The sequence below is a fragment of the Poeciliopsis prolifica genome, unplaced genomic scaffold (assembly GCF_027474105.1).
Source record: "Poeciliopsis prolifica strain line A6 unplaced genomic scaffold, Auburn_PproV2 SCAFFOLD013, whole genome shotgun sequence".
In the NCBI taxonomy this organism is placed as follows: Eukaryota; Metazoa; Chordata; class Actinopteri; order Cyprinodontiformes; family Poeciliidae; genus Poeciliopsis; species Poeciliopsis prolifica.
Genome location: NW_026562388.1, coordinates 4,586,322 through 4,610,263, shown reverse-complemented (window position 1 = coordinate 4,610,263; position 23,942 = coordinate 4,586,322). Strand labels below are relative to the sequence as shown.

The 23,942-nt window shown below is 37.9% G+C and overlaps 1 protein-coding gene across 4 annotated transcripts; it reads right to left on the bottom strand.

Annotated features, from left to right (window-relative positions):
* Positions 1–2,916: 2,916 nt before the first annotated feature.
* Positions 2,917–22,397, bottom strand: ddhd1a (DDHD domain containing 1a). 4 transcript variants are annotated; one of them, XM_055038433.1, is made up of 14 exons: positions 21,223–22,397; positions 20,381–20,452; positions 18,399–18,575; positions 11,983–12,111; positions 11,172–11,319; positions 8,820–8,929; positions 8,631–8,737; positions 8,271–8,533; positions 8,066–8,141; positions 7,132–7,281; positions 6,942–7,006; positions 6,689–6,861; positions 5,716–5,913; positions 2,917–5,115 (listed from the first exon to the last, which is right to left on the bottom strand). In XM_055038433.1, exons 1-14 carry the CDS (start codon positions 22,001–22,003, stop codon positions 4,931–4,933), a joined length of 2,634 nt encoding a protein of 877 aa, XP_054894408.1. In that variant the 5' UTR covers positions 22,004–22,397; the 3' UTR covers positions 2,917–4,930. The 4 variants fall into 4 exon arrangements, with proteins under 4 accessions (XP_054894408.1, XP_054894409.1, XP_054894410.1 ...); XM_055038434.1 differs by having other exon boundaries at positions 5,728–5,913; XM_055038435.1 differs by lacking the exon at positions 20,381–20,452.
* Positions 22,398–23,942: the final 1,545 nt, after the last annotated feature.

Sequence of the window (23,942 nt, the reverse complement as noted above, 5' to 3'; positions counted from 1 at the left end):
CCTCGCTCCTTTGAGCATCCTGCAAAAGAAAAAGCCTCCCTGCAGCATGATACTTACACTTTTAATGAAGACAGTGTGTTTTACAGTTCTACTTCAGTCATATCTAAAAATGTCCATTATGGTCTCATCGGTCTATTCTTCTGCACACTTACTTAGTCCTGTACATGACTTGTGGAAAAACTCAAATGGGATTTCTTGTCGCTTTTTTAATAAAGGTCAGATTTTGACCTTTTAAAAACCATTCATATTCTTCAAATCCTTCCAAACTTTCTAACAATTATGCATTACATCTCAATAAAATGCATTGACATTTGTGACTGCAATGAGAAACGGTGTTTAAAAGTTAACAGAGTATTAAACCTTTTCAAATGTATTTTTCTTAGTATACATTTGATTGAAGTAGCTCTTTCAAATGACAGAGTTAGTCTGAACCACAAGAAACAGATGACAATACAGTCTGAGGCTCCTTGTTTCACTGTCGTAGATGAAAGATAACAGTTTACGCAACAATGAGCGACTGCACAAATCACACGTCGGGCGGTTGAGGGGGAAAAAAAAACGTCATGAGCCTCCCTGAAGCAGGACCACAATACACACTCTGGCGCACGCTCTCCAAACGATCAGCGGCAACATCTCATGAATCATGAGAGTTTTTGGCCTGGTCTCCTGGTGAACTCACTCTCCACCCGTCCTCCAGCGAAGGAATCTGGGCCTTCAGACCCCAGGTCTGCATCAAAGCGATTTATAACCCATCTCCCTGCTGCTACAACCCCCCCCCCCCCCCCCCTGTCAGGATCTGGCAGCAGACCCCGTTGCCTTTTATAGGCCGTGTTTTAATTGCAGAGTAAACAGTTCAGTCCGATGCAAAGCAGAAGAGTCAGATAAGAACTTGGCTCAGCTGCTGCTGATGTGGACGAGGACGGAGGGGGTGAGGCACACAAAGAAGAGGCAGAAAGTTGAAAGAGACATAAGTTTGATCATTCACATAAACTACTGTGTTGCTTTATTGCCACACATGCCCAGTCTACATGTCCAGGCATCACCGATCAATAATACGGTTACGGGAACATCTGTTAAAATGGCTCATTAAGCAGACACAGGATGACACCCTGTGCACTGAACAGATGGTCATTGTGTCTTTGTTTCAACATTACCAGTGCTACACTGACCTCTGCTGGTTAGAGAAACCATGGTGTCTTTCATTATGTATGACACAGCTGATCCTATTTGTCACTATGGGGCATACAATAGAAAATATACGCTAAAATAAAATGCATGTGGTCATGTGGAAGCCATCAATGCTGGCGCATAACAATGTGTCCTATTCATCAACTAAGAGTTAAAGACTGTTCAGGGGGTGTTGAGCAAAGAATCCGGTCTGTGTCGCTGATGAACAAACACACCCATTGTCTACTGAATGGAGTCTAAAAATGAGTGAGGAGGGGATCTGCATGCTCCTGCACAGGAGATGGACCAGTATTGTCCTCCCTTTAATAATGTACAAAACAGGAACAAATGAGAAAAGGAAATGATTTAATAAAAAGAAATAAATACAGTGCTTTGGATGGCAGTTTGAATCTATTACAGGCATGGGTTATTGCACAGCTCTAAGGGCAGACAATCCCCCCAAGACATCTACTCAAAGTTCAAACAAGAATAACATCTAATTTGTACCTCCTCCTAATTCAAACGTTTATTTCACTTATCCTCGTACTTAAGCTTTGTAGAACATACGCAACTTCTGTATGAAGCTGCTTCTGTTTTACAAAACAAGCATCTGAGCTGGATCATAATCGATGGCTTCAATCTGGCACCCAACCCAAAGTGGAAATTCTACAAACAGCGGACAATTCCTCAAATGCCTTTAATAGGAAAAGTATACTGTCATCAGTCAAAAACGCTGCACATTAACTGGACGTAGAGTCAGCCAAAATGTGTGTTTCGCAAAATATTTTCCCAAATGCTTTCCTGTGAGCTCGCAAGCTTCTGAGCAAGCAGAGTGACGAGATCTGGGCTTGAACTGAAAGACTGAAATGTGGCAGTTTGGACATATTTTAATGAAATATTGTCAAACTACACAGTTGCAGCTCCGCCTGGTGGAGGTTTTGTTGATATTACAGTGCAGATTGAATTTGTCACTGCATGAATGAGAGACGAGGCCAGGCTTGAAATTAGCTTCCCGCCAGTGTTTCTGCAAAAAGAAAAGCAAAAAATAAAACAAACGGGAATTTTTAGTAAAGATTTTGTGCAATTCTTAGCGATGATTGTAAGATTTACAACGGATAAAACCAATAAACAATCTCAGATTACTATGCCTTATTTGCCCCCAGGCAAAGCACCAATCTTGCCATCATGTCAGCTCTTCAAGGCAGAATGGTTTAAGCAAATTGGCCTTTGCAAATGTAACAGTCATTTTACACTTACAACAAACTGATTCCACTCAGCAGCAGAGCACAAAGAATCAGACTTAAGGTGGTGCAGTTCAGCTGTTTAACATCAAACTCAAACAAGCTCCTTTATTACTACACATGAATCGCAGTTAGAACAAAATCAATAAGCAATTTGCTTCAGTAATGCGATTCAAAAAGTTTAATCCCCTCAAACAGAGTGCGCTGTATGTCCGATAGTATCTCTGTTCGTTTTGATTGTTACGGCTTAGAACTAGTGAAAATCCAAAATTCAATTTCAAAGAACACTTACAACAAAAATTGTTTTTTTCTTTTACAATAATATGGTCTACATGATCAGGTTGTGCTGACTTGAAGGTTTTCCGGGTGGTAATAATAGACACTCTCTCCAAAGAGGAGACCACAAAAAGGTTATTGCTAAAATATCTGGCTGGTCAGAGTTCTGAAGCCAAGTAAATCAATGGAGAGTTATGTGCAAGGAGAGAAAAACAAGCAAACAAACAAAAACTTCATGTGATATTTTAATAGAAACCAAGTTTTAGATTTTTATTATATAAACCATAACCAAAAACTCACTCTGTGCAATTAATCTGCACATTATAAGAGTTTCACTTCTAGAAGCGTATTACTGAAATAAATCATTTATTTGATGATATTCTGACTTTATGAGATGACCCTGTATGACAATACAACAAAAATGGATACATTAAATTTGACATGTTGTAATGCAACGTCATTTGTTTCTTCATCCTTTGCTTGCGTCGTTTCAAATGAGTTAATTTTGCAGTGTTAAAAATTCATAGATGTGTGTTGGCACACTGCACTATTTTTTTTATTGTTCCAACATTCATCAGCTATTTATCTGAGACCATGCAAAGTGCAAAAGCATTCTAGTTTCTGCAGAAATATTACTGGGACCATAAATTAAAGAGGGATCTTGTTTGCGCCTAGAATCACAGATTTTTAAAAAAATTTTTATTTGAGAAAATAATTACTTACCACAGATCCTGGCTTTGTTTTTTTTCTATCTTTTTGGAGTAAATCTAGGTTTCATACGAGCAATTATACTTCAAGTGACTTTGTTTGACTATTCGACTGCAGCTGGAAATTTTCATAAATAAACACCAATATAACATCTGGCCAAAGGACAAAAAAAAGTGCACATTGGTAACAAAAAGCGGAGAAACGATGACATACGCATTGCCTTCGAAACACCTAAACAAAACATCCTTTTAAGTTTTACACCTTGTCAATTACATTTTTCCATGGACCACAGGCAGCAGCTTCACTACAGCAGCTAACACACTGGACACATAAGTGTTATTTGGCCACAAGTCTGAATCCCACTTTTCACATGAGATTCAGGTTTATATCTGCAAGCGCCTGAAAATCATTAAGAAAATATTTCTGCTTTCCAATAAAAATACACATAGAACCATTCATTTCATTTGGACATCAATAAAAACATATAGGCAAAGATAAGGATGATCTCCATCAATTGATACAAATAAAGAAGTGCTGATTTCAGTTGAGCAACGATGACTGCTTTCAGTAGAACTTGTGTAAACCACACCATCAAGACCTTCCCACTGTCATAAAGCGTAAGAAAATAATTATATGCTTTCCAGTCGGCCTGCTGTGGTACACAAGAGGTACACGTCTGAAAGTAACATGGAATTTAAAAGGGAAATATTTAGCTGCAACTGCTGAAAGAAATTTTCCCCAAAAACTAAAAGTGTTTTATTTTGGTGTAACTAAACCAAGAAGTCATACTTGACAACAAATGTACAATATGCTGAGGTTGTATTTGGTTTGCGCCTTTCAAATATTACTGATCTTAAAAAGTTGAAAGCAAATAACTGAATAAAACTCATATTGCCAATATTATTAAAGGGTTCATGCCCTATTGTTTTTTTTTTTTGTTTTTTTTTGTGAAAATAGTATATTTGTAACATTTTTGGGCTTCAAAAGGCATTTCATTCCCATGTAAGCAGTGGGTTTTTCACATGTTGGCTAAACGTTTTGTGAAAAATCCTTTTTGTAACAATCATTCCTTTTATATATCCAAAAATACAGCAGAAGGCTCCAGAGTGTCTGCAGAGCAGATGGACTGATAAAACATTAAACTTGTAGACAACCAAATAAGCTGAACAGACTCAATGTTGGGATGAAAATAAAATTGCTTTTTTGACGCATGAGGAACCTCCATAATTTAGGATAATTGCCTCTTCTTCCATGGTACTGTTAGCGATCATACTGGCGCAGAGTTTCCTTCAGTAGGGGTTCCTGGTCCGTCAATGGCTACATCGCAAAATGAAGGTTCTTTTCGTTGTTGTTTTTACCAATGCTTCTCAAATGTAGCTGGTTCATAAATCAAGACAAAGGGACAGGTTGATAGTTCATGTATTTGAAAGGTTGCAAGGGGAGAATCAAACAGTCACAGTTTGAGCTTTGTCAAGAAATGACAAAAGCTTCAGCAGTTACAGGACACCTCTTCAGGCCTGTGTGTTGTAACAAATGCCTCAGTCTGGTTCCGGAGTGTCTTCTGCTGAGGCAGAGGGTGTTGACTTATTATATATGAAGGTCAGCAAGAAGAGTGCAATGTCATGTGAGCACCAGTAGCCAGTGTGTGAGGTCACAGCTGACCAATAGCGGCTCTCTACCAGACCCTCCCTCAGCTCGAAGTCGATGCGTCTTTCCAGCTCCACTGCAAGAGAGAAACGCAAGGTTACAGTCATACTTTGCTAATAGATACCCTACTGGGCCTCCTTAAATACCTTTTATGTGAACTTATAAATTACAGTTCTTTCTTCTCAGCTTCCTAAAACATATTTTCATGAATGAGTTCAAAACAAAATACAATACTCTTTCTCTTTGTTTATAAACTTAAACATAAAAATAATAATTATTTCTATCAAATAATTATTGATAGAAAGATAGGCATTAATGAGCTGGTGTTACAGACTTCACTATTACTCCAGCAGCCTGTAATTATGTTATCCTGGGTCTTCAGATTCAATGCTATGGATGGCATGTAAAAGAACAGTCTTTTTGCCCTCCAGCATTGTCCGCATGCGTGAAATTACCATATTTTAACAACAACATGCAAGGGGTCTATACCTGTTAATCTGATTTTGATTAAGTCAGTCCCTCACTGCATGTCACTGATATGTTGATATATATATATATATATATATATATATATATATATATATATATATATATATATATATATATATATATATATATATAATGTGTGTGTACAAACACACACTTTGGTCAATGCTTTGTACCAGAAAGAACATACATAAAGCGTCACCAGTGGGAGATGTTGGTCGAGTTATTGTGGAAAGACCATAAGACGACTGGCTTTCTGTGCGCTTCTCCTCTTCTTCCTCAGCGTTTGCTCCTCCCTCAACTCCTAAGGACACTGAAGGTTGGCTGTTTGATCGGGAAAACCGTGAGAAGAGGATGCCTCCTAAACCCTTTCCTATGCTCGCTGCACCTGCGGGTTGACAATAAGGAAGAGTTTAAGATATACAGAAAATGTTACAGCGCCTGTAACTTCTAAAAGTTAATGTCATTAACTTGATGTCATTCTGACATTTGTAAGAACGTTTTTTGAAAACAACGCATTATTTTCCATATTTGTCAAAATGACAGCTTTCTTTGTGTCGGTCACTCAGCAATCTAATAAAATAAAATTTTTGAATATGACACGATCAAGTGTGAAAAGAGGGTATGACAACTTCTTTAAATGTATTATTTACAGTATTCTGTAATTATATAGATAGATAGATAGATAGGTAGATAGATAGATAGATAGATAGATAGATAGATAGATGATCTATCTATCTATCTATCTATCTATCTATCTATCTATCTATCTATCTATCTATCTATCTATCTATCTATCTATCTATCTATCTATCTATCTATCTATCTATCTATCTATCTATCTATCTATCTATCTATCTATCTATCTATCTATCTATCTATATATATAAATAAATAAATAAAAAGCAAAGCGACAGCAGCTGCCTTTTATGGCCACATGATGGCACCACTGACTCAAAGTTTGGGAAAAATTCAAACTGCTCACTTGTACAATCTGACATTTTCACCAAAGACAATTACATTTTTAGAAAATTATAGAGTATGTGTAATTAGAAACAGTTTTTTTATTGTGTGAACTTTGTACTAACCTGTTTCATTTCATGATATTAAGTGGAACAAAGTAAAGAATATACCAATCAAGCAATAAAACGTGCTAAATTTACCTAGTATGCTGGCCTTTCCCAGGCTGGTGATAGACTCTCCATAGTGTTTACGGGCCAAGACAGGAGACGTACTCGGGCTGGGAATACTCTCCGTGTCTGAAGTTGGATCTTTAACCGGATTGAGGAAGGTAGGCCGGACCTCATCATAGGATGAAGGGTTAGAGGCACTACACCTGATGATTTAAAAAATTAGACATTTGTCACAACTTTGTGCTAGTAAAGAATAATAAAAGTGTAAAACTTAAGCTTTTACCAATGTATCTGGACAGGTGCAACGTTACTATAATGCTTAAGGATGAGAGGCTCCAGTCTGTAAGCCTAAACACAACAGAAAAGAGTTAATTCCTTAAAAGAAAAGATGCTGAGGATGAACATTTATCACTTTCACTTCTTATCTATTAAAACATAAAAAAAATTATAGGCATATGTCAGGTGTATCTCACCACAGGGTCTGTGGGATGGAAGACATTGAACAGCCGGCTGCAGATGGAGGTTGGAAGGATGTGGTCCTGATGGCCGCTGGTGCCTGGGCGAATCCCTCGCAGGGCCAAGAAAACTGCTAGAGGAGACCCCATGCAGAAAAAGTTTTCTACCTGTGAGACAAAAGGTGAAAAAATGTACCTAAACAGAACTTGTTCATTGTTATAAACAACAATGTGAGATGAGTTAATTTTTTCCTTAATGCATTGGCATATTTTTCATTGCTCATCGAACTGCAACCAGTTTTCATTTTACATTAAGCCGTTCTTGTTTTACAGCATTGTTGTCTTTCTGGCTACAAATGTGACAAAACCCTGAGCCAGGATTCACCCACCGGTTTCTTTGGAACTATAGGATGATTCCTGTTAAGCAAGAAAATATACGACCACCACACCCGGCATGCCGTAAATGCTACACCTGGGAGACGAGCCTTTGAGTTTCAAGAGTTATAAACTAGAGAAAAACATGTTTTGCCTCCAGATGATGCTACCATGGCTATTGTTAAATAAGACTTCATCCTCTACACAGGCAGACATCATTCCTGTTTGCTCTGGAAAGATATACACTGGGGCATGGGGAGGATATTTCACCAAATTAAGACATTACATACATTCGACTACAGAAATGTCCTTAATTTATATCTATGATTTTCATTTTTCCAAGGGTATAATGATATCATTCTATCAGTACTATAATATAAGTTTATATTTTGGCTTGTAAGTGGAAGGAGTCTAGGTCAGCAAGATAAAATCTAACTTGAGTGTCAGTTTTGCTTCCTGAAATATATAGTAGCACACTACCACCCTTAAAAAAATGTTTAAAAACGTTCATAGTCATGATGAGTATATGTGAACTTCTGACTACAATTGCAAAATACAAGAGTCCATACAATCTTACCTTGAATTTAAGAGCTGGGGGAGCTGAAGGATTAGAGGCCTCCAATTTGACCAGTTGATTTTCCAACTCTCTTAACCTGGCAAAAACAAGATTTTGCACCACACCACACAATAAACAGAGGTATTATTCCCTGACCTTTCCGCATCCTTAGGCAGCAATATATCCTCTCCCTTCGAGTCACTGCTCTGTATATTTAATATCCCACCTATTCTTTGTGAGCCTCAGCTCCTCTAAAAGCTGCCTCTCTTCATAAGACATCCAGCGGAAATCCTGCTCCTCCTCTACTGCGCAATGCTCCTGCAGACAGAACCGTACTGGATCCCATCCTGTCATAATGTCATAGGTGATGACACAGCCAAGGGAGTGAGACACAATAGACACTTTTCCACCCCGGTCTTCAAAATCAGGGTTCCGCGTGCAGAAGAGCGAGTACAGTCTGTTCAGCTCCTCCGTGAGGCCCTTGGTTATCTGGAGTCAAGGGAAGAGAAGGGACGAAGTTATCTTAAGGACAAAAAAAGAGTCTACAATAGACACTTTTTATAATCTGAAACTGTATGATTCTCACTTCGTCGCGATAAAGAGGACTGTTGTAGTACATGATGTCCATGGCACTGCTGTTGAGAAGGTCTCGCAGCCCTCGCACTTTGTCTGGTGTGATGGAGTCAACCGTATCTATGGAAACATGCCATGTATGTATAACCCAGAACACACTTGAGGTTATCAATGGTGAAACCACAACGTAATCCTCACATACCTCCATCCAGCGCTAGTTTAGAGCGCCATTCGACAGGGAGAAACTCTACGTGTTCATCGTTGTGCTCAGAAAAGTGCTTCTCTTCCATTTTTCTCACACCTTCCCTCAACCTTAAGGAACATAATGAAAAAAAGTGAATAATAACAGTGATGAGCAGCTGTATCGACAAAAGTCTGACATAAGAAAAACTGTTTGTGTGCATGAAAATATCACCAAGGTAAGTCAGTGGTGATTGACACTGAACCCCATTTTATCTCTTCCCATTTCTAATTGAAGTAGTGCGGTAGCTGGATAAATGTAGAATGTTGCTCTTTATGGAGAGGAACCCACATGTCACATGCCTGTCTGCACGGGAACTTACATGACCCGGGTTTAGGGAACGAGATTACTGATTTAAATGTGGTGTGCACACTACAATTGTCAACACAAACACTATTGTCAAAAACTCTACTAAAACTCCATTTAGTTGATGACAAAAAAAACCCAAAAAACTATCAGGCACAGTGTTGAAATGATACAAAAAGTAATAAAGAGTCAAATCAAAAGTAGCACACTGAGTTGGCAGATCTGTTCTTTGGCAGTGGAAGGTGTGTGTAATGTAATCCACAGGAGGTAGGCTTAACATGCTCTGCAGCTTGACTTGGTCTACTTGGGTTACTGAGACGGTGTGAGCAGAATCAATGAGTAAGTGTAAACTTTGGGGAACCGTGGAATGTCGCGTCATGTTTATATAAGAATAGGTTAAATACGAGATATGACATGAAGGCAGTAGTCAAGTAAACCGATGTGAAAAATAAAAAATTAGGATTTGAAAACACAAGCCCAAAAGCTTTAAAATTTGTCTTTCTTGTAAGTAAAATAAATACGTAGAAGTTTCCTGTCCCTGCTTATTTCTGCATACTGCCAGCCAGACTGCTAAAAGATGATTTTTTTTTTTGCTTACTTGCTGTGAAATAAGTAAACAATCACTGTTTAAATCTGTTTTAAACACCAGCACCAGGAGATAGTCCATCTAGTTAACCAGAAAATAAACTATAAAGTCAGCATTAAGGCATAAAGTTATACAATTCTGCTAAATAAGCAGATTTTAGAGCAATACTTACAAAAATGCTACTAAATAAATGAGTGGTTTATTATAAATTAGATTTTAGTTTGAGTCAAAATAAGAATGAATGCATATTATAAACAAATTTCTTATACTTGTAGTAAATGTGTTAAATAATTTTAACAGTAGGTGTAGCTGTTGCTTCAGTTAAAAAAAAAAATCAATTAGATCACATTTAATATGTTTGTTTTAAATAATTGTTGTAATGCCAGGATATTGCATCATCTTTACTTTAAAACATCACCATGACTATCTTGCACCCGTCCATGTCTATTGGCATGAATAATACCTTACTCTATGAGTTGTCCTATATAACATTTTATTTTTAGGAGATTTTGGGTACATTGTACTTTCTGGGCTACTATAGTTTGCATGTTCCCAAAACAAAGCATGGAGTCAGCTTTCCAGGAACAGAAGACAAATGTGAAAAAAAGAGAGAAGCACGAGGACAAAGCACAATCTGCAGCTGCAACACTATTGTTTAAACTGCAAATGGCCTTTGATAAAAAAATAAAAAAAAACATTTCTGACATTTCTGGAACATGGCAACATTTTTTAGATTGTTAGAATGTTTTATTTGCCTGGACATCCTCTTATGTGAGCAGATTAAAATCCTTCTTATCGAATCTGTGTCTGGAACTAGAACAATTCTTAAGAACACTAAACTTAAGGTTATCACAACCAGAAAGGATGGATTTATATCTTATGAAACATAGATCACTGGTCATGAAACATTATATTCCATCGTAAAAAACTTTTATTCTCTTTCTTGAAAAACAGATTCTTAATCTTAATGGCAAGTTCCTACATAAGCAAATGTAAAAAAAAGAAACATTTCCTAGAAAAGCAAAAAGCAGCCTAACAGGTTGATCTCAGGAGAACATAAAACTCATGTTCAACAGGTTTGGACAAAAGACCAAGCAATCATCACATAAAGCCAGCATACAATGCAAAACCCTTTGGTGTAAGATGACGTCATCATTTCTGTATGTGATAAAAAGAAAAAAATGTGACCAATGCAAGAAGGTGAGTAAAGTTGGCATCTTAAAATAGAAACTGAAAAAAAAAGCACTTCGAGCCAATACAAAAGCTTCATTCCACCTTATAGTGTGCTTGCATAAAAGTATGCTGAACAGAAATCTAAAACTAAAGCTCAACTTGAGATTTTACAAATGAAAATGCAGCTAAAAAGCAGGCTGTGGAGGACATCTCCATTTACAGTAACCGTAATAAAACACACAACTCACATTCCAGTGTTTTTGATAATGCGGCCCTGGTCCATCTTCTGGCCAATCCCGTGCACCACAAAGACAACGTGGGTAGTCTGAGGGGGCCGGTCCTCAGGAGAGGCCTCCTCTACGTAACCTCGATGGAGTCGTGTGCCGCTGCTTGAGGCTGCATCAACAGAAATTCAGATTTTCATTGTCACTTCTCAAACCAATAAGAAACTTAAGTTTGATATTGAGTGTACAACTCTGGCAGAAACAAAAAGGAAGACTATCAATAGTCCAACATGCTGTACTGATTCCAAGGAGGTCAGTAGACGAGACATGGTCTCCGGCTGTGGCCACAGACCGCGTGGGAGCATGTGTAAAGTACTGGCAGGTCAGACTGTGTGTCTTTACTTAAAACCTATAATCTGATCAAGTTGTGTGCTAAACGGAAACGTGATAGGAGCCGAACCGTTGGACTTGCTCTAAAGACAGATCAGTTCGCAGAGTGTTGGGTAACCAGGGAACATTGAGGTAACCAGTCAAAGCTCCAGAAAATAGCATAGAGAGAAAAATTAATCATGGAGTTATTGTAATGTGCACCAGATCATCTTCATATACACTGACGAAGGTCAGATGTGAAATTGAACTTAATGTACTCCCTTTTTTTCCTGCAACCACAATCTTCAATGTATTTTATTTGTGATTTAAGACCAAAACACAATGTGGACATCACTAGATAATTCTGCTTTCTTTTAACCTTCTATGTTAACTAGTTTGTAAATAAAACACAAATGCATTGCTTTGTCCATCTCATATGATAAAGTGTGATGTAAGTAATACAGACCTTTGGAGAAGCCCAGCTTCTGTGTAACAGTGCGAGCAATTTTTGATGTGGTAGCGTCGCTATAAAGGTAGACTTCTTCTACGCTGTGCCAATCTACATGCGTCCGACTCAGCTTCAAATGGTGGATAGCTGCAGCAGTGAGAGAAAAGTAATTGATTGAAGTCAGGGAGACAGAAGACATTGAGACGGAGCATAAATCATTTTTTGACGGAGAAATGAGAGAAACAGAAAACAAGAGAAGCTAAATATAAAGAGGTTTTCATTTTAGGGTTTAGGAATAATACATACTTCTGAGAAATGTAAGTAAAAAAGATTTGCACCCAGTTTGTTATTTTACGTAGCAAGGACACAAAAGTCCACAAACTATTTTCAAACAGCTCAATCAAAAGCTGCCTGTCGCTTTGATCTGCTTAAAGAAAAGAAAAATCTCAGCATGATCGCATACTTCAGCTCTTGCTTGTCGTCCTGCTTTGCATCTTCCAATTGCCAATTGATATTTTCTAAACTTAAATATATGTCTGTCCTCCATTTTTTTTCTGTTTCTTATTCAGTGGTAAGCAAGTACTAAAGCAAGTAAGAGCAAAATTATGGCTTGAGAAAAACCAGTTGATACCTACAAAGGACCAATAAATGAAAGTAGTGGACTAAAGAGTCAAAGCTGTGCTGCATGTTCCTGTTCAGTCAAGTTTATTTGGCTGAAATTGTTGAATACACTGGCATTTGTCCAAAACGTAACCATGGAGCCTTTGTACTATTCTGAAACAAACAAGGAATTTAAATCCTTAAGAAGCCGGTAAAGTTCCTGGGAAAATGAGATGTTCTGGATTAGTTTTATTGCTGGAAATTCAGAACAATACTTTCCCACAGAGGAAAACTGTTGTTTCTTTTGGTCAAGCACAGATTTGTAGGAAAAATAAGTTCCCTATCAAGAAACTCCACAATTTGTCCCATTCGTATCAATTAATGAAACAAGAAAACTTTCATGTTTCCCATGCGGCTAATGGTTTTCTGCCCAATACATGTCCTGAACCATGACTTTTAACTTATCTGTCAGTGCCTCTTGCATGGAGATGAGTTAATGCCTCAGAGATGAGAACAAGTTAAACAAATATAGTGGCCATCACTTTCTGACACTGCGTCATACAAAACTACAACTTCTGCAACAGAAGTTTCGTTCTGTCACCACATCTCTTTGTAGATAATCAAATGAAATCACTCCACAGCAAAAGAAATGTAATCGCTATTTCTCACAACATGGCAGAGCACTCAACTACTCTTGGACAGCAACAGTAAGGGGTAGCTGTTAGTATTTGATGGAGAAGAGTTTTGTGATTGCCTTTTGTTGTGTGTCTGCTGGAAGGATGTGTCAAAGGTCGTTCTACTTTGTAAATAGCCGGGGAAGGACAAAAAGATCTCTTTATAGTCAACTTGTTGACCCTTATGTTTTGGTCGAGCAGAGGTGAGAGCTGAAGGTTGTTTCAGAGATGCATCTCAATAAATTAAAATATCAAAAGATTAATTTAATTATCAAAATGAACAGAAATGTTTGAAATATCTTACCCTGCATGCAATGCATATTTTTTATTATGTTACTTTTTTTTTTAATTGAATTACTTAAAACATTTCAATGACATTCTTATTTACTGAGATGTGCCTGTAAATAAAATAGAAAATAGAGAGCAGAAATGTAAGAAAGGTTTAAAGGGGCCCCATAACCTTTGCAGTCAAAAAGAGAAAAGAGATTTTGTGACGTAAAAACCAGATAATATAAAGTAAGCTCCAAGCTGGGAAGTAATAAAGGTGAATACAAGAGGCAAAGAGAGCCTGCCAAAACTATCATCAAATTTGGCCCTAAACCATATATTGTGACATTGAAGTTAATGTTGAAAGTGAGTTTGTTATCTTCAAAAACCATGTGTCTTTTAGGGCTGCTGACTTTCCCATTGGGCTTCGGATCAACAGCTATTTTATCCTCCTATGAGATGAGGAAACAAACACAGAGATGTCTCTCCTCTGTGAACCCAGAAACAAGACATTAACAGACTTCAGAATGAACGTACACAGCATGCTAGCACTGTATCACCGAAAGCCTACAACAATGACTTTTTGTTCCAGCTTATGTGTTGTGCTCAACTCTCAATAGAAAGCGTTGTTCAGAAGGCTTTATTGAGCTGGTGTTGCTGGTAGAGTAAAAATACAGTAATAGTGTCAAAAAGAATGAGAAAAAGAGGTTGGGAATAAAAAAACAACAAAAAAAAAACTGTGTTGAGACATTTTGAGTCATTTTTAATTTCTGATGCAGTTCTTAAAGAGTCTTGCAATTGTAGTTGAGTGATCCATGTTGTGTAGTTACTATTCCAGCAAGGAAGCACACAGGATTTCCCAAAAAGCAGCAATAGCAGTAGAACCAAACTCTAGACCACAGCACTACAAAGTGAGTCCTAGCAACTAGGCTCAGTTAAAGCTGCAATGTAAACCAAGATAACGGACTAAATTCAGTTTGACGACAACCACATCTAACTGAGCCTAGGTCTAGTTCCAAATGTAAGGCTTCAAAAGGTTTAACCCACAAAAGAAAGGAAAAACTAGTCCAACAGAGGCCTAGCATCTAAAGGATGAGGGGTAAAAAGCTAAAGGAGCTAACACAACAGAAAACATAGGATTTCACAGTACCTTGGCAGCGTTTGCGCTTGTGACCTGCAGTTTTAGCACCCGTCTGATATCCACTCCATTTGAACAGAAACGGGAGATAGAAAGGGGGCAGGTGGGAGAGAACTAACAACCAACAAACAGTGAGTAGCGTTCATTGCCCGGTTCAGGTCACATAAGACTTCATTAGTCATTCATCTTAAACATGGCAACTTATCAAAAGACACTAAAGTTAACTTATTAGTCCAATGAAGATTGCTTATTTTAAGAACATGTCAACTTCAGAAAATAAAGTGCCTTGTAAAAGCATTCATTACCCTTGAACTAGATCACAGTTCATCACATTACAGCAACATACTTGAATGTTTTTTATGCGATAGACCAACACAAAGATTTCAGATTTATTTTTTATTATCTAAAAAGTGTCCCAAGCATTTGTATTTGGGTCTCTTTACATTAATGGTGCTAAATAAAATCTAGTGCCATCATGCTTTGGGCCTGGAAAGCTGGTTTCAGTAAGATGGATCCGATAAAAATAGGGCAGACCTGAAAGAAAAACTTGAGTCTGGGGTTCACCTTCAAACAGAACACTGACAAAACATGGAGCTTCACAATTATGCACTACTTTATGTTGGTTTACCAAATAAACTCCACTGAAGTTGGTGGCTTCAACTTAAATATATTGGAATGTTCAAGGGAAATGATTTATTGCCCAAAACCCTGTAGCTAGTGCCTAAAATTTGAGGGTAAAATAGGTAAAGAGGCATATAATAGGAGTTTAGGCTAATTGATCCTGATGACCATGAAGGGCACTATAAGAAAGACCCATTTGTTTTTTGACATGTGTAATTAATCACATTAATAAATGAATAATGTATACGTTTTATTTTAAACCTATTTTACTAATGTGGTTATAAATACAAGACTTTTTCTCAAATGTTTAAACTAGCAGGAACATTACAATAAAAATGTCTAACAACATAAACAAGAAATTATCATGAAGCTCAAAAATGTTCAGGAGCTGTACTCTGTGACTTCTGAACAAGTTGTTTTAATATAGGAGTTTAGATTTGCAGCATTTTATCTATCCACTTATAAAAGGAAAAGAGATCTAAATGTGTGTCTTTATTTAAATACTATGAGGTTAAAATAAAAAAAGAAAACCAGACCGACCAGGACATTTACATTTATTATATCATAAACAAAGAGCATGAAGATATTTTGAATGTGAACTGCAAAATCCACAATCTCAGATTTGACTGGCTCATTTGATCCATGATAACGAAGCAATCAGACTTGCAAATATTGGCTGTGGTTGTTTCAGCTGAGGTGAACGGCAGAGGAGGAAGGGCAGAAATGCTGAGGCACACAGTAAGTGTGATTGCTGTAAAAGCGATCGGTACAGCACTGATGAAGCTTTTGAAAATAAGTGCTCTGTAATGCCTGGGATATCTATCAAGGCTTACAAAGGTCAAAATGAACTCATTATGCTGTGTTTTGTGCAGCATATCACAGTGTGCAGCTGGCCTTGGGTCTTTTGATTCCTGAAGAATTATGAAAGTAGCAAGTGGATTTGGATCTTTAATATTTATTAAGCCCAAGAGGTATGCAGACAGTTGATGAACAATTTAAGATATCTTTTGGATATAGAATGACTTCTGATAAAGTGCTCCCGTGCATTCTCTTTTCTTTAAGTTCTTTCAAGTATCTTTTTTGTCAATAATTATGCGTAATCATAGGCTCACAATCTTCTGAAATAAGAAAGCAGGTTATATGGAAATAACTACTGGTTCTTGCCCTCATCAAAAACATTCAGAAAACAAATCTGGCGACATGGCTGGCCTGCTGGATATAATTTTTCCTGACGTCTTTCAAGCCTGAAAGATGAGTCCACACCCTATTGTCTCTAGAACCTGCTTAGTACTCTGCACAGCCAAGGTAATGGGTGGAAACCACAGATGAACCTTACCACGAAACATCACAAATTCACTATTTAAGCTTTGTTCACTTCAAATAGTGGAAAATAATGTTGAAGAAGACCAACAACTAGAATCTGACCAGGTACTATATTCACTGATTGGGGATTTATTTACATTTTGGATTACTTATCTTAAGTTGATCATTTAAAACAGGACTGAAATGCTCTGCATCTGGATGCAGTTCAAAGCCAACCAAGTCTTCTGTTTCAACTACTAACTACTGCATAATACTGTACTGCAAATCTGTAATGTATTAGTGCACTTAGAAAATCCTTGTACTAGATGTAATGCAGTTTAAAATAGCCTCCATATGGCTCTGAGTGCTACAGATTACTAGTGTCAGGGCAAAATATTCTTCTGCAGGAGGCAGAATGCAACATTAGCTCAAAGACAGTGAATTAACAAGATCTATCATTCACTTTGCTTTCAGGCTCAGCTAAATATAGAGGTGGAAAACAAGGTACAAAGGAGGTGGTGGGGAGGGATGTACTCTGCAGTCACCAATATTGTTTTCCATTAGGTAGAACTATGAAAATTAGGAGCAAGCATTGCTTTGGCTTATTCTGTTCAGCAGGAGTTCAGCTCATCCACAACACACTGAAACTGTGTGTGTGAGTGCGTGTGTTCTTGAGTGAATCTTCGAAAGATGTTAGAAAATAAAATGGAAAGCCTGTATATTAGATTTCACACAGCTTACACTTAAGGTGTAATCCTTCTGTAACCTGCTGTCATTAATATGTCCAGCATTTATGTAGTTACTCTCTATATGCATGAATGAACCCAACAAGTTTTTTTTTCTAAATGACTGATTCATTTTTCTATTCAAAAAGTGTCTGAAAATACCAGCAATTGTAACACAACTTACAACTTTTTATTTTTAGTGAGATACAATCACCTTATTCTGAGTAAGAATAAACTCAGGATAAATAAATAATTAATTAAGACACATAAGCTTACAAGGAAAAAAAATCTGCTCTTTTGAAGTCTAAACAAATCAATTCAAAACTTCTCAAATGAAGTTTCATTACATATAGGAATATATTTCTGTGATATTCTAAACTTTATGGACTAAAGTTTAAATTCTGTTTCTCAGAAAATAACAAATAAATAATACAGAAATACTAACATAATTTTAAACTGGCCTTATGGCCTAAACACTGCTGACCTTTAGTAAAGTGTTTCACTTTCTTAACCAAATTCTCTGAAAAAATTATTGTGCAATGACTTTCAGATTTATAAGGGGTAAATTTTATTGATTATGCTAGGGTGTGTTGTTAGGATCTCTGGAGATTATGCCGCTTTGGTCTAACACAAGTTTCTCCTTTTTCTATATACTCAATCTCATTCTTTTGCAGTACTTCAGTATCCAGTTCACACTACCAGACATTCATCAATCTGCCCACTTTAGGGAGAGTTCTGAATCAAACAACCTCTTTCTTACTGCTATCCAAAGCCACAGTGTGTGACATTTTGCTCGAGCCAGCTCATCAAAGAGGCTCATACCAAAATGTACATGGAGTTCCTGCTTTACTCCATGGCGTGACAGCATAAAAGAAAACAATGGACACACCTGCCAAGTTCATTTCTAATTCTCATACATATTTCATTATTAATCAGTAACTTGACCTTTGTTTCGATACTCAGCAAAATGTAAAGCACAACTTTTTGTCATTAGAACGCTATTAACTGCGTTTACAAAGAAATTAGCAACAAGAATTAACACATCAGTGCTGTCTGACGCTTTGAAGGATAAACTTGTAAACAGTTATCTACCTTCCCAGCACTCACCATCTTTGCTATCAACAGTCTTCACCACCAGATCCGTCTCAAAGGTGTCCTGCAAATGTTGGCCTCGGAAATGGTTCAGGTGCTCCTGCTCTATAAGGTCGCTCTCTTCTTCCTCCAGTGGGAGCCAGCTGCCATCGATGAACCACTGGCCTCTCATCACAGGAATATGGTCTTGTTCTAAAGCAGACACACCTCTGATTTAGTTACATAGACTTTCATAGCAATGATCCGTATAGTTAGACATTTGAAGCTTTTTTTTACAGTTTCTATTTATATCATAAAAGTTTTTACCAACTGGCATTAAATGTTCAAATGACTGATTATCCTACATTATGATTTGTGTTAAATAGGTCTGTGTACAATAGATGTTAACTTGACTATATGACAGGCAATAAATTAATGTGTTCTATATTGGATTCACCATACTATAATTATGTATGAAGTGGACCCATTTCTCTAAAATAAAAAAAGCTATTTTTTCTTACCATGACTGTTGTGAATTGATGCTATTTCAATAAATCTTTTTCTAGGAACTGACTCATTTTCCCGTGGCACCCTAGATGACGTACGACAAACTGATTTCCATTTAATTAAATAAGTCAGTCAAATCCAGGAGGACCAAACCTCGGTGTTTAACCAAGCGAGGTCAGTCAAATTATGAACACCATTCTGACTTGAATCCCAAGAGGAGAATTAGAGCGAACTCGCTGAGCCTATATTAGCGACACTCCAAAAGCAACAGAACCTTTTTGCAAAATGAAACCAATGATATTGAAATGCATCTTTTTTTTTATGTCTTACTTAGATCTAAAGCAAACACACACTGAGATAAAGGCTCGAGAGATAATATTAGGTCATCAGTTGAGTCAGTTTACGACAGTTTAGAGAATATAAGCTTAGAGAACCTTTAAAGTCTCAACTATTTCATCATGTGTAATAAAGTCTGATATACAATAAATGCTTGTGCATCCATCCTTCCTTCTCCTTTTGCTCCTTACTGGTTGTCAGCTGACTGAAATAAGGGAACTACACTTTTCCCTCACTTACAAGATAAAAATGGGTGGAGTCTTTGTGTGGAAACACCCAGTACCATCCACCTATATATTTTCTTAGGGTAACTTAAAAATATAGATGAATGTCAAACTGGATGTTCCCCAGCAGATAGTGCAACATTTACCTAATTTTCATTCCACAAAAAAGAACATCAGTGGTTGACATATTTATAGGCTTTGGAGTTCTTTATTGAGAGGATTTAATGAAATGGCTAGTAAATATCTAATTGTATTTTTGACCTACTGCTGATGGGGAAATTGACAAATTCCAATTTGTGGCTAATTGATTAGTATAACCCTACAGTTCAGAAGTACTAATTGGGTTCTTGGAATTTAAAAACGGCCCAGCAATTGTTTTTACCAACCAATGGTCACAGTTGAATTTCAAACATAAACTGTAACAGAATGAATGCAATATCAGGAATGGCAACCAGGGGCGCCGCCAGGAATTTTGCGCACCGTGACAAAATATGAAATTGACACCCCCAACCCTCTAGCAGCTCTTACCACCATCTCTTGAGTCTTTCTGACCAATTAAAAGCTTTAGATAACCAACTTTAAAGTCTTGCTTCCATTGGTCCAATACTGGTAATAGCAGATTTACTAATAGTAAATTAAACATATGACAATATACAAGTAACAATTTGAAGCAAGATTAAAAGAGGACTTAAAATGACTAACAAGATTGTGTCCGATAAAAGGCTTCCATTCCATTCTCGTCTTGACAACATGACAAGACTGCAAAGCCTGTCTTCAGGCCCAGCCTCCAGTCCAGACAGGAAGCTGTTTTTATTACCATTTTATTGTAGTTGTTTAAAATTCTCTCAGTAATAAACATTTCAGTTTTTTGTGTATTTGTAAAAAGAGCAAGAAAGACATAAATTCCCTGCATTGATGCTACCTGTCGTATCACTGAACAGTGTTGCTCACCTTCTTCACTGGGACAGGGAGGAGAAGTTATGCTGGTATGGGGGGTTATGGCTGCTGCTGACTCTGACAGATCTGTTGTTAAGTGTGGTAAAAGGTACAGGGACAAGTTAAATTTAAAGATTTATTGGTAAATATTTCCCTTCCTTGATTAAATATTGGTGAAACGGAGACAAGGTAGTCTGTAGCTAAGCTAAGTAAGCTAAAATGACTGATAATCACACACTGTAGTCTACCCACCTTTCTTGGAGAAAAACAGGGTTACAAATTGACGCCTTCTCTTTTGTCTTTCTTCTTTTCGAAAACCTGAGTTTAGTCTTGGCAGCATAGTTATTATCACCTTTGTTCTACTGATTACTAAACACTATCACTGTCTAGTGCGCAAAAGCAGGGACAAACCATGTTATGCAGATAAATATGAATGTTTGCTTCTTTGATCTTGCATTTAACCTCTGTGCATATACACACAAACATATATATATATATATATATATATATATATATATATATATATATATATATATATATATATATATATACACACACACACACATACATATATATATATATATATATATATATATATAGTGCTCCTATTGGTCAGGGACCATCACAATTGTCCTAACTCCCCCCAGGTCCCCTAAACGGCGCCCCTGATGGCAACTGATCATTGACTGTGGTCCAATAATCAGTATTCTGGCATTATACTGCAGACTATTAATTATATATGATATGAATGGACGTAACACAGATCGGTGATGAATGATATGATAGAATTCATAGTGGACCCAAACATTAGCTCGATCGATTTTGTGTGAGAGATGGAGGAGAGGGAATATACTCACGCTTCCAGTAGACAGGGTAGCATTTTCTCTCTTTTATATCGACCTCATAAAGGCCTCCCCGAACACACACGGGTTCTACGTTGATTTCAGTGCCGTCCGTGTCGGTCCCATCAAAAGACACCGTGGACGTGTCAAGAGAGCCGCGGCCTTCGTCCACGCTGCCAGTGCCAGTGTCCACGGGCACTGCGCCGTTCTGCCCCGGGCTGTCCACACATTTACCGCCAGTCTCCTCCTCTCCATCGCCGACCCCGGAGCGCATCGCACCGGGGTTCAGCTCGCAGTATTTCCGAAACATTAGCTCAATTTTAAGAGAGTCGTGTCCGACGAAAGGCTTCCATGTTTTCTTGTCTTCTTTGTAGAACCACCGAACCTCCTCCGGGACTAGCTCCGTCACCACCTCGTTAAACCTGTGTCTGGAGCTGTTGGAGCGAGACCTCTTCCTCCTCTCGAATAACGGGCCAACGCCGTTCCCATCGCTGTCCCTGTACTCTAACGGGCTGCTGTCCAGGTAGTCTTCCGGGGAGTCCAGCTCGAAAAAAATGCCATCCTGGGAGCCGTTGTTCTGGGCACGTATTAGCGGCAGGTGACCGTCCAGTCCCGGTTGGACCGACGACATCCCCGCCTGCATCGATTCGTCCACGAGGCTCATCTCGTGACAGCAGGGAAACACATCGCTTCCCAGAGCCCAGTCCTTGTTCCCGGTGTCAGGGCTGACCGCTGGACCTTTACTGTCTGCGCTGAAAGACGAGCTTATGCGGAGGTTTTGATTGAAACCGCTCATAACTATTTGAGCAGGCACTTCACCTTAGACAAGCTAACGCTGCCAGACTACAACTACCACCAGAGTCCATGTTACAAAGCAGTGCAAACAAACCTAAATAAAACCCCTCCGCAACACCTTCCAACGCATCCCCGTTAGCGCCCCACAGCTGTTGGCATGTATGCTAGCTCGTCAAGCTAATGAAACCGGTTAGAAAACTACCCTGCGCCGATAAAACACAAAAAAACTGTAGTGTCTCTGTTTACCCCTCGCAGCGTAAACTTGATTCAAACCTCGCAGATGACACCGAATCGCTTCGGCCCAGCTTATCGCTGCAGCCGCCGTACTTTGAGTGTCCCTGGTCCCATCGGAATATCAAAGACTCCTCCATTTGAAAACAAATCTCGCATAGAAACAGAACTGTAGCGCGAGCGCGCGCGCGCAACGTATCAGCTGACGCACAAAACAACGTGAACGCGTACGTCGAAATTGAGCAACTATGACGACAAACCTGTTGTATTTTCTTTCTCCCGTGTGAACGAAACGGCACTGTTCCCATACCACACTAGAGGACGCCAAATGCTTATTTTTGTAGCACTATTAGTCTGACATCAATTAAAAATAATCATAATAATAATTCAAGATTTTTTTTGATTGATTAATGGTTTAAATTTCTAACTTTTACATTTATATTCTGCATAAAATTTAAAATCTCCCAAAACATATACAGTAGGTTCTGTTTAAGATATTATGTTAGAAAATAAAATTCGTCCAGGAATTAATAGAGAATATTTTCATGTAATTTTATCATAGATAGTTTAGCAATTTTCAATCTAACTTTGGATTTCTCCATCAATATGAATATTGGAGGGATTTCATAAACTATCTCAAAATCAAAACGCAAATTTTAATTCACATTTCTTTGATGTTGCAGTACAATCAAATTATTTTTATATAGCTACACAAGGACGTAAAAAGACAAAATTTTTGGCATCCTTACAAAATTGGATTGTATGGAAACATACAAACTTACTTTTTTGAATACTTTAATTTTGTTGGATATACTTGGCACAATAATGTTGAATATTTTTAAACCTTGGAATGACAAAGATTTAGTTCACCACGAGAGGTCAGCAAATGTCTATTTTAAACTCAAATTCAAAGGAGCGTATTTGTTTTCCGAAAAAGTAATTTTAGCCATTGCATCTAACAAAAATAAATAATGATACGCTTAGCAACAAATACATAAAATGTCTAAAAAGAAGACAATTCAGTTGACATGGAACAAAAATCTATCTCAAGATAAACACTTCAAAAGGTGAAAGTATTTACTTTTATTTTCTTAGTCTTCTGTCAGCAACGCAATAGTGTATATGAGTTGAAAAATGTGTACATATCTTTGTAAATAAGAATGAGTTGATGTTTGCATCTCTGAGGATGTGCATTTGTTCCTTGTCGTTTATCTATGCACATTGCTTGCATTCAAACAATATGCATTTTGTGTATCCTGGTCCAGGTGATTCTGAGGCCGTGGTGTGACCTGTGGGGAGAGATGGAGAGAAAGATGGAAGAAGAGAGAGAGACAGGCCCAGGCAGCTGTATTTGGAATAAACAGACATTACCCCGCTGTGCTCTAATTTACTGCAGAGTGGGAATTAAACTTTGGTCTCGTCCCACCCCTCCGCGGGCCAGTGCTCTGCGCTTCTGGCCATCAACAACTACTTGCACAATGTGCGTTATTAAAGCGCTACTCCACCCAAACTCTGTCTTTTTAGTGTCAAATTCGCACCCCACAACCACCACCCCCACCCACCCCACCCGTGGCTGTGAAAAAAAAAAAGCTTGGCTTCTGAAAAAGGCAACATGCAGAAGCGGCACTCATAGCTGCATCTAGATGAGATTCTGACTGTTGCAATGGTTCACAAGACATTTTTTCCAGACAATTAACATTCTAAGCTCA

Coding starts and splice junctions, on each gene's coding strand:
- ddhd1a (XM_055038433.1), bottom strand. CDS start 22,003: ATGAGCGGTTTCAATCAAAACCTCCGCATAAGCTCGTCTTTCAGCGCA. Junction 18,576..20,380: donor TCCCTGTCCCAGTGAAGAAG/GTGAGCAACACT, acceptor TGTCTGCTTTAG/AACAAGACCATATTCCTGTG. Junction 5,116..5,715: donor TCCCACTGGTGACGCTTTAT/GTATGTTCTTTC, acceptor TCTCTCTTGCAG/TGGAGCTGGAAAGACGCATC.